Source organism: Merops nubicus, unplaced genomic scaffold (assembly GCF_000691845.1).
Source record: "Merops nubicus isolate BGI_N331 unplaced genomic scaffold, ASM69184v1 scaffold4297, whole genome shotgun sequence".
NCBI classification, from domain to species: domain Eukaryota; kingdom Metazoa; phylum Chordata; class Aves; order Coraciiformes; family Meropidae; genus Merops; species Merops nubicus.
The window spans coordinates 1-11,920 of NW_008618152.1; the positions used below are offsets into that span (position 1 = coordinate 1).

At 36.1% G+C, this 11,920-nt stretch overlaps 1 protein-coding gene across 1 annotated transcript in view; it reads right to left on the minus strand.

Annotated features, from left to right (window-relative positions):
- Positions 1–3,463: 3,463 nt before the first annotated feature.
- The window catches only part of HECTD2 (HECT domain containing E3 ubiquitin protein ligase 2), a gene marked incomplete at its 3' end in the record, with an annotated part of 21,481 nt that continues 13,024 nt past the window's right edge, over positions 3,464–11,920 (minus strand). Inside the window, exons 8-13 of the mRNA XM_008943338.1 lie at positions 11,386–11,495; positions 10,184–10,332; positions 8,527–8,650; positions 6,110–6,206; positions 5,119–5,226; positions 3,464–3,596 (exon numbers count right to left, since the gene is read on the minus strand). Of these exons, the coding sequence (XP_008941586.1) occupies positions 3,464–3,596; positions 5,119–5,226; positions 6,110–6,206; positions 8,527–8,650; positions 10,184–10,332; positions 11,386–11,495 (721 nt within the window). The remainder of the gene's footprint in view (positions 3,597–5,118; positions 5,227–6,109; positions 6,207–8,526; positions 8,651–10,183; positions 10,333–11,385; positions 11,496–11,920) is intronic.

Sequence of the window (11,920 nt, forward strand, 5' to 3'; positions counted from 1 at the left end):
GGATTATACTGGCACAAGAGGGATAGTGGATGTATTCAAAGACAGGATTAACTCCCTGTTAGAAGGAGTCATCTGCTAGAAGTGTTTAATGAGAGTGCTGAGTTTTACATCCAAGTTTCAGTAACACCTAAAATACTCTGCCACCAAGGAGAAAGTATATACATGTATTGGGAAAGTGAGAGACACAATACAAAAAAGAAAACCAATAACTGCAATATCCCTAACTACCTTAGTAACATTGGGAATCGCAAGCACAGCCACTAAAATAAAAAAAAAAAAATAATTTTTTTTGTTTTTACAACAAGGTGGGGGGGTATATGCTGCCTTAAGGGAAGAATGTTTTTATGCTGATCACACAGGAGTGGTATGAGATTCCTCAGCAAAGGTAAGAGAAGGACTGACTCAAAGGAGGTGGAGGAGAGAGGCACCAAGAGAGGCAGCAAGAAAGGTTTGAATCTTGGTTCAATCGATCGCCTTGGCTAACTACCTTGCTCTCTACATTAATAGGGCCTCTTGTAATGCTACTAATTGTTTTAACTTTCAGTCCCTGCATCCTCAATAAACTTGTAGCCTTTGTCAAAGGAAGGATTGAGACGATACAGCTGATGATACTACAACAACAATACCTTGGCTTGATGGAATACCCCTCTGAAAAGGAAGACACTCTTAATAACCAACTTTAAAGAAGTTACGCTGATATGGTGAACTTAAGTCTGTGCCTTTGAGCTTGTTATGCTTTTTGAATCTCTTGCTATTATCCTGTCCTTGCTATGGCTTGCTTATGCTGTAAATAAAATGCTAATCTTCTGTCATGGGGAGGGGGAGATGTTGTGACAAGCAGAGCCCACCCTAGTTAGGGGCTGGCGTGGGGAAGATCTGGCGATGTGACGGAAGGCTCAGACTGCCCACGAGGGGCGCTGTGGGCGGGGCTTGTCATAGATAAGCCATGGCCACGACACAACAGCCGCCATCTGCTGCGTCCTCCACCTCGGAGCCTGGGTCTCGGTGGCCCTCAATGGCAGAGGCTGAGTTGCCGCGATCCCGGGTCCGAGTGTTGGCGACAACACATAGCAAGGTTCACATACTGAAAGATGCAATAATGCTGGAACAAAATGGGTCTCAAATCCCATTTATTAATTGTCCACAACAAGATGAAGAAAGCATCATAACACACACAGAACGGCAGAAAACTGTTTTAACTGGGAGTTGTTTAAATTCAGGGATTTATCTGCAGGATCAGCTTATCTGAAAAGGGTAATAACAGTGATGTTTTCCTACATTTCTCCTTTTAAGCTTCTGACATGCATTACTTGCAACTCAAACATCAAAGACAGCACAGTATACAGTCACTTTCCAAGGGATGAGAACATTTCTGAACTCCTCCCACATTTGGCTGATAGTCACATCAATGAAAGAATTTACACATTAAAGGGAGAAAGCCTGCCAGAGCTGGTGAGAAAAAAAAAAAAAAAATTACTCCCAAATGTTTCCAAACTCATCAGTTACCAAGCTCAGCTGACAACACATTTTTACTAACAGAACTGTCAAACTTACAGAACACTTTCTCCAGGATGAATTATTTCCTATTAAGGTTGTTACCACCAAATGTCATCTCTCCACACAGATGTGTTTAAACTAGGAAAAGGGCTATTGGCATATGATCTCCACAGGTTTAAGGACATATTTATGACTTAAAATTCTGGACCTTTAGAAGGAGTCCTACAAACAACAGAGGATCGTGCATTTAATGGGCATGAAGAAAAGACAGACAAGCTCTTGCATTCTACCAGTGTGTATGCTGAAGTCCCTGGAAATCAATGTTTCTAATTAAAAAGCTAGCCTGGTAACCCTTTAACCCCTTACAACATCAGTAATGCATCCATACACAGTTGAAGAAAGCTGAGTCATTTGAGAAACACCAGAGTGGGGAAAAAAGCCCACCCGGATCCACCTACAGCCAAGTAAAACAAGTAGACAGAACTGCTTATTTATGAATGCTCATTCATGTGTTCCAATCTCCTCTGTACTCAAAAACATCTTCCTTTTTTTTCCCCCCCTCGGGCCTGAAAACATCATTATGGGCTCACAGATCCTGGTAACAGCAGAGGCATGCTATTTAATTCAGTCTCACGTCTGCCTACATTGTCTTGGCACCCGACTGAAGATGCTCCTGAGAGCATTTCAGACCACTTTAAGAATATTGGCCACACATAGATGTGGCAAATAATTAGATACCCCAAATAGAACATATGATGGTAAATATTCAAGTAAGAACTAACCTCTACCTATACTCATCACAATAGGGCTAGAACTTGCAGACATGATTAGTGCAACTGGAAACCACTGATACACAGGAGGACAGGGACAGAAGTTAGCACAGTAACAGTATCAAATTATAGCTACTTAAAATAAACCAGGAAAACTCATTAAACTAGCAATATGAAGACAGCTGAGGGCAGTTTAAAAACAGAAAATGCAGCATGAGAAGAAAGAGGAAAGGATGGCAGGTAACAAACAAATACAGTTAGCCTTATCTCCACTTGAATATTTACTAAACCATCTACTTCAGAGGCTGCTATAAGTCTCCTCCTATACTGGAAGAGGAATATCATATTCCAGTTGCAACCAAAGCTAAATGGAACAAACTTATTCTTAAATCCAAATATAATCTGAATGTACTTGTGTGAAATCTAGAAAATTTCCAAAGGCAGACCAGTGTCAGTGTTTCCATGGCTTGTATAGGTTTTCCTTAATCTTCTTAGATTGTTAGTAGGTCTAGCAATTCACTAACATTCATGGAAAACAACAGAAGAAAAGTGGGAACAACCCTTTCAAAGGCTTGATTACATTTGAGTTATAACAGATTTAAATTATTTTTGTTCTGCTCCATAAAATAGTTGACATTTTCCCATCTGCCCAGAGGTAAATCAAGAGCCTGTCTCTGGATAGAGATGGAAACACCATTACAACACAGACACATCAGAGGAAGGACTTCAAGAAAAATCTGTGGCTAGTTTTTAATCCCCCTGCTTCATATCCAATATGTTCGCTAGCCTAGGGATGCTAACAAAACATGAACATTGGGCCTTCAGTTTCTGAAACAAGGTCTAGCATGACTAAAGTCTGAATCCTAATTTTAATTCTAAACCTTCCCATTGATCAGAGATTTGTTCACCCTCTAACTTTGCTATACTACTCAAACAAATCAATCTCAGTTTTTAAGCAATATTTGAACCTCCTTGTCAAAAGCCAAGCTCTTCAAGTACTTCCTGCTCTCTTCCACCTTCCTCTATGCCAAAACTTCTCATTTGTAGACAATTATAACTTGGCCACTTTTGGTTACATCAATTCCTAACTTGCCTGCCTAACACAGGATTAGTGAAGAATTCTTATCCATCACTGTTTTGATATATTAAAAAGAACAAATTTTCACGTTGTACCAAGACTATTTATGAGGACTCACCATAATCTGGGTGAAAAATCTGGCGAATCAGAAGAAGAAACCATTCTTTTGTCAGGCCACCCATATCAAGACCAGCTTCCCCTACAAACGTGACTTTCAACTTCTTTTTCAAATCTGCCCTCTTTCTTGCTAGCTATTGCAAAATAGGTGGGGAAGAAGAAAAAGGTGATTTAACATATTATTTTTAACTCCAGCCATAGAGAATACATCTCTGTCTCTGCCACTCTTGCTTTGTTTAAATTAGTAATTTGCATCATCTCCTACTAGCAGGTCAAAACTATATTAAAACAATGATTGAATTGCAGAAATAAGATGATTGTGACTACTTGACATTATCAACTACCTTGGCACATGGTGCCCTCTCTAGGCTTGAAAAGAAGGTAGTATGCAAATAGACTTCTAATAAGCTAGTAGACACAATGATTTGAGTCAGTCTGGAGTATTTTGGACCTATAAAATTTTTTACCTACACAGAAGACAATCTGCCAGGAAGAAATCATAGACTGAAAAAAATAATTAAGAGAGCCTTTGGAGATATTTAGAAATAAGGAGGTAGCTATAACTTTCAATATTTGGACACCACTCTGCTCAACATAAGATACCTGCTAGTAATTATCAGCTGTTTTGTAAAACTTTTTTAGACTATGACAACAAGCTCTTTCCATTCCTTTGTCCTAAGAGAAAGCATTTCATCCAGGCAGGCATGCAAAAGACCTGCAAAGAGTTAAGTTACAGCCTTTCACAATTAGAAGTGATCTTTCAGCTCAAGTCCCTATCATCAGAAAGAAATAGGAGAGTATTCTGGCTATCAAAGCTCTTCAAGTTTCTGTTTGTTATTTCCATTAGTAAAAAAACACCCTACAATGCCTGAGAGAAATCAGTATTACCACTCATAGTTCTTCTGTATTATGATTTCTGTATTGAGAAAAGACAAAAGCAGACAGGTCTAAATCTAGAAAAAAATAAGTTTAAACTTCTATTCTCTAAATGTGAGTCATCAGATTTTGTTTGGTCTTGTTTTCACCATTTGGACTTATTTTGTGATACCATCAGGCTGTTTTCAGTATTGAGAAAGAGTAGGGAACTAGATTTCATTAAATAATGCAAATGAGCAAGTTTCAATGGAAAATAAAGAATTGCCTGCTTTAACAGACACACCTATTTAATTTTTAAAAATGGAAAAATTACATTTGTGAACGTAAGGAATTAGTTAAAATCAAGAGAAGAACTTAAGAAAGCCTAAAAAAAAAAAAAAAATTCTTACAGGATTTAGAAGTTAGTGAAAGAAAAGAATAAAAACATTCCAAGAATTAGAACAGAACAAACTCATTAGTGATTACTCACTTACTATTCATGCTCCTATCATAGAATGAAGTCCTATATAACCTGATAATTATGCACTGTATTCTTAAGTCAAAAACTGCAAACATGTAAGTTTATTATGGGCTTAGCTGTGAAGCAGTATGAGGATAGAAAAGTAAAGTTCAAAATGTCTAACCCAATCTACTCTGCAGCACTGCTATTGTGACAGTAATTCAGTTCTTTTTATTTAATATACAGTTATATTCCCAATCTCTTAGCCAGAAGGATTTAAATATGACTTAGCAAACAAAAATCTAAGCAGCAACACACCATTTAATTACGTTTGTTATTACCTCATCAAGCGAATCACTAACAAGGTGTGTCCTCCTCACTTTCACATTTAGGAACAACATATTCATGTCAGGTTTCTGTCTGCGAGAGACTTTATCCACAAGGCTTTGCTATTTGAATAAAAAAAAATCACTTATGAAGTATCTTCACTAAGAAAACGGTGCCACACTTATTAAAAAGTCCTTAGTACCTTGCATACAAGACTCTACCCTAATATGATAGCTGCTTCAATTATCTTCTAAGAGATGGAGAGCAATTTCTCTTCTACTGCAGATAGCATTTACACCATATTTGACCTAAATTACCAGGAAGTTGAACAAGAAGGAGGCAACTGTGCAGCAACCTTTTGAACTCCCCAAGTGGTTAAAAACATACCAAATAAGATTCAAGAGACTGTCTTGTGCTTCACTTTGCTATTCACAAGACACATCCAGCAAGACAGAAATGGACAGGTGGTGGTGCTGCCACATTGACCAGTATCACCTAGCACCTACAGAAAATTCCCATTGAAGGAGATAGACAATGCCTCTTTCAAAACAGAAGAGGCTGCCAGAAGCAACACCTCTTCTGTGACTTGTGAACATAGACTTGCATCTTGGTCTTCCTTGACAACGTCTTCACAGAGTAAAACAGCAAACAGTCCAAAATTCTCATTGGAATTTTTCCTCCTTAATTATCTTGTTAATTTAACATCCTAGAGTATTACACTGGTTTCTCAAAAAAAGATAACAAAAATTAAAATTTCTGTATTTCTATATCCACAACACTGGTATTATAAGCATCCCAAAACTAAGCAGATTAAAATGAAAAAATATTGAGAGAATCCAGCATAGACATTTGTAGACTAGTAATTGTAAAAAGTTTCAAGTTCTTTTTCAGGGCAGTCTGAAATACTAGAAGCTGTGATGAAAGGCTGTACATACTATCAGTCTAACAAAAACTTATAAAAATATCAATGGGCGAGACACAAACATTTATCACTAAATTACTTACCCGTGCAATACTTATCATCTGCTGCTCTGAGTCCCTTTGAATAATGACCTTTTTTGCTGCTATAGAAATAATAAATGGGTACTGACAGAAAGAAAACCTAACAACAAGAGAAAGGAAGACAAAATATTTCCTTTTTAGCATCTAGCATATTATCTTAAGAATACAGGAGTTAATCTTTGCATTCTTGTTCAGTAATTACCTTCCCTCCACTAATAATAATTTGCAAATAGCTGCTATTTTTTTTTGTGTTGTATACATAGATACTTAATTCAGCAGAACATCTATTTGCAAATACTACTAGAAACAGTAATTAGTGATAATACTTATCCTCATTACAGATCTTTTTATCAACAAACCAGTCATCTGCTTTAAATACTGAATTTTAAATTTTAATTGCTACACTGAAATAAAGAAAACAATAATATCTTCTTATTAAATTCATGAAAAGCAGCTATCTCAGTGCAGCATTCTTAGGTACACAAATTAGGTAGAAATATTTTCTTAGGTAGAAATAGTTCTGGTTTGGCTTCAGTGCTACAGAAATGATTTTCAAGTTGACTGATTTTCCACAGGTCCTTCAAACTTAACCCAGAGTTACAAGTGTTTAGGACTTCTAAAATATCAAATCACAGTCAGATTCCACTGCAACCAAATAATACAAGTAATTTTGAAAAACTTCAGAAATCCTCAAGATAGTAGATTATTTTTTTTTGTTACTGGTTATTTTGGTAAGTTTTCATTTAGCTCATGCATCACTTAGCAGAATTGCATATTGAAATACACAGAGTGTCAGACTCTATGTGTGCATCTCCAATCCAGACTGCATGTGCACCCTGCATCCTGCCTGTGAGGAGCTCTGGATTCTAATGTCATGAGGGAAGAAGGGAAAGTAGGGAAAAAATATTGTCACTTGTCCTGGAAATCCTAATCCAAGATGTTTTACCAAGGACTGTTGACTTAGTTCAAAGAACCGTGTATTTAAAAATATTTCATACGGAAGGTAAACCAGGACTTGCTCCTAACTTGGTCACCTTTGTTCTAAGCATATAGTCCTGACTGCAGTTTGTTGTTATTGGTTTTTGTTTGTTTGTTTGATTAGTTGCTTTTTGTTGTTGCTGATTTTTTTTTTTTGGTGGTGGTTTGGGCTGTTTTATGTGGAATAAAGAGTTAAAAGATGTGAAGTTAGAAAAAAGGATTGTTGTAACAAAGAATACAGCTAGTCTGAACTTCAGCTACTCCAGGAATTATGTATGAAGCAAACTTTGTTTTGATATACATTGAAATCCCTGTGTCCCACCTAACTGAAAAGAACCAGAGCAGGTGGGAATCTCATAGTCCTTTTGTAAGTTTGGATGTGGCTGCCAAAACAGCCAGATGGTGCCAACGAAAAAAAAACAAGCCCCAAACTGAAGATCAGCAGTATTCATATTCCAATGCTTTGACTGACACTGTGCAAAGCCTACTCTACATTTATTGCTATCATGTGTCATAGGTTTTGGTGGGTTGGGTTGTTTGTTTGTTTTTCTTGCCTTCCCAAGCAGAATACCAAGTATCAGACAGAAGCCTAGCCTAAAATACATGTAATTTGCTTTGGTGGAGGAAATTACATTCCAAGTTTTCCTCAACTGCTAAAGGCCAGGAAATTGCACATGGAATGAACAAAGCTACATTTGGATGGCTCATGTCTTAAAGCAGCTTACTGAAAAGTCTTAAAATACAGGGAAATTTTAATTTATTTCATTCAAGCTGTAAAGACTGAGTGATACATACTGATATGCTGAAAAACACAGCTACACAAAATAACATTTTTATTAAGAAAACGTGAAGATTTTGAACTTTAGCAGCAAGGTGAAATGCCTGCTCCTTTAGATATTTTTTAGTCATACTACTGGCTGCCTCTCATAAGAAGAGAAATACCTTTGCAAGCTTTGTGTCTGTAAAGATTTATCTTGTGTGTTTATTTTCATGTAACAGAAATAGTACAATTGGTTTCACTGGAACAAATATGATCGGAGCAACATATGTATGGGTAATTAGATACTTTTTCATCATTACATGGTAAGTGTGCATGCCACATCACTTTCTTTGACTGTATCAGTGGTTAACATGTCTGTAGTAAGATACAATGAGAAATCTATGCCAATAAATAACTAATAAATAATAAACGCATATTGCCATCATCTAGAATTTACATCTTCTGTCCTGTTTGCAATGGCATAATGAGATTTATTACAGTCAAGCTGGCATCCATGCAGTAGCAAGCAGTAGCAATACTATGTTTTTGAATTAAAATACAGTATTTAACTTAGCTATATATACACACACACTATACGTACATTCTATATAAGATAGATATACATAGTGTAGATACAGTGTTTTGAAATACTACTTAACAAGATAGTAGTTATTCCTCTTACCTGTGAGAATTTCCATAACATTGCCAGTTATGGTATTCTTCCATTAGATCAATATGATCAAGTGTAGAATTATAGAAATCCGTATATGAAATAATAGGAGGACTGATCAGACTATTTGCAGCATCTAGAACAAAACCACAAAAGTATTTTAAAATAGCGCCTGTATTTGGTGCATCTGTTTTCTAGGTATCCTGATCACCACTGACCTCAGAAACTTTAAGCCAAATGAGCTACCACAAACTTTGTCTCAATCTTAGCTACAGAATTACAGCTATAACATAACACCATATGACATCATATTACTTACTGTAGAAAACAGTAAATCCCTAGTAAAGCCCATTTATAAGAGAACCTCCATTTGACTCTAGCCCGCCTAATGACATACACTAAGTTATGGTTTCAGGGATAAAGGAAGTTATGTTCTGCTGGAATCAATGGAAACAGTTTTAGAGATGGATTTCTTGTACACCTTCATTCCATTTCACACATAGCCATGGATATATCATCTACATGCTTTCCAGTTAACAATTATGTTTGCGTTTGATGCCCGTTTGCAAAAGGGATGGAAAAGGAGCGGTGCAAACCAGCATGCAAATACACACATAGCTTCTCAGGTTTCTACTATTCCACCTAGAATCACCAGTGCAAAAATTAAGTATTTGACCAAATGAAGAAAACCAATTCACATTTAAGTTGCCTGCCTCGTTCTGTAACATTCATATCACGTCAAACAGCTAGTAAGTTTTCTCTGTTTGCACTTGAACAATTTAATTTTGATCAGTCAGACAGAAAGTAGTGTATTTGAATATCCCTTTTCCAAGAATTAATGAATTAGCAACTCTCTCATAGATGGCTAGACAACATGTCTTGATTTTAGATACAGTTGAGCTTGTGTGTCTGAACTATTGCTCTGAACAGGCAGGATTCTCCAGAGTGCTTCTATGTAAAAGCTTTAAGTTGACAGTGAAATGAAAACTTTGTCATTCCAACCTTAATTTTCACTTGGTGGTTTCATTTTCTCCTGGATAGAAGAAAATGCTTTTACCCCTCAAGAAAAGGGGTCTGACCTTAAGCCTCCCATTTCCACAGTAGATGCTCTAGTCACTAAGCCATTGGGGATGAGTGGAGAAGTTGTTTTGCATTTGCAGTGGTCAAATTCGCAGTGCTCTTTGTTGAACTGGATAGGGATTTACTTTTTTTAAGCCATAGTTTGGGACTTAAGAGCCACATGTATTGCCTAACTTCTCTTAGATGCTAAGTACTTCTGGGGGGATAAGCCAGTTACAGAAGAAATCATAGCAATAACACATTTAAAACAGTTTCTTTCACATATCTAAGGGAAACCTTATGCATCAGTTACTTCTGTGGATTTTTGTTTGAATGATCTTTTGTTGTTGTTACAGGAAAATGACATACAGCAGTTAACCTCTACTGGAAAGTAACTACAAAACTTGCCAATAGAAGATGTTTTTTGTTGCATACTACTTTTTGGCATTTTATTGTAGTCCATACTGTGCCACCATCATTGTCAGTTTCCCACAGAATAGGAGAAGTCTAAACTATTCCCCCCTGCCCCACCCCATACATACTCACACACAAATGTATGCATATATACATATATGCACATATGCACACACAGTTCAAGAAAAATACCTACTAAATAAAGCCAGGACTTTGGTTGCTGATGGAATCCACCAGGTACATTTCACCATAGGTGGAAACTCTTCAGGTTTTGCAGGAAACAGGCGTAAAGAAATAAATTGCAGTAACCTGTCCACCAGCTGCTTGAACCTTCTTTGTGAAATCCTAAAACAAACATGCTGCAGTTACTTTCATATGATCCCTGTCCGTATTAGTGTTTTTATCAGATCTCAATGTTATTTATTAAAAACATGCTTTTGGTGTTGTCACAATATGTCACAATACAAACATATGTGTAGATATATTAAAGCATCATTTTCCAAATAAAAGCTCTCCTATTTTAATGGTTTAGATTTCTAATACATGTTTTACAGAGAGAAATATCCGTATGACTATTGCATCCTTAACCAAGAGGGTAAGCCTTATTTGTAAACACCAATTCAAATGAAATCATGTATTACCACAGTTCTAGACAAATCAAGACCGTATTATAGAGTGGTGGGAAGGAAATATAATTTCCATCCTTGCAGAGAAGAAAATCCTTTAGCAGATTCCCTAGGAGATAACAGAACTGTGAATATGGCCATTCAAACTTTTTTTTTTTTTCCCCCCAGACTGGACTTTTTGCACAATCATTGTAAGGAAGGCATTGTAAGGAATACCAACTTAAAAGCCACTCTTTGGGCAATTATCCCCGTATGACTCTTAGTGAGGTACTATTAGTTATTTAAATTAAAAATGTAATGCCTTTACGCTCTCTCACCACCTTACTACCCTACAAAGCAGAGACTCGAGCTCATTTGTGGTTTTCATACAATAAAGTTAGAGTATCTTTTGCAAATTATGCAAGATAAAACTTTATTTAAACCAAGATCATAAAAAATGTTTATATTAATACCATTTAAACATGTATCTTTAAAATAATATACATAAGTTATTTTGCATGTGTTACAGAAAAATAACTTGCATAAGTTATTTTGCAATTAAAGCTTTTTTGCATTAAAATGTTCATTTTTAGACATTATATACAGTTTACATCTATAAATCAGTATCACTTAGTGGACTATGTCCAAATGTACTTTGAAAACAGCAAAACCAACCTCTTTAGTCAATTAAATTAACTTTCATATAATTTATAAAACAGTTAACATCAATAGAAATACAATAACAACTGTAATCCCCAAACTGAATTTTTAACTTTATTTTTATTTTTTTTACTTTTTAGACCAGTGCACTAGGAAATGATGGTCAGCTTCTGTTAGGGCTGCTATCTGTCTTAGCAAGTGAGCATAGATGACATAAGTAGAAGTGTTACTAAATTGAGGATTCTGAAAAAGATTAGAAAAACGTGTTAAGTTAATAAAATGCATAAAGGGAAAAAAGTAATTAGGATTTTTTATGTTCATTGTTACCAATACAATTACGCAGGAAAGGAATGCACAAAATTGCTGTGTCAGTGGTAAAATTATAGATTAAATTATTCGCAACTTCTAGTCACATGAAAAATACATAACTTCTATATTGAAAAGTACTATTTTTTTTTGTTTCCAAAGAAAGCCCACAGGTAATAAAGCCAGAAAATATATTGAGTTCTGCATTATCATTTTTTGTGTAGCACATAAATTACACTCCTCTGAGTGATGTGCTTTCCATCTCAGTAATAAGGATTCTCACAGCTCCTGTCTTCCTGCACATCAATCCAAACTTCTGTTCCCTCTCATGTACGAGTTCACACATTCCCACTTTTCAGCAG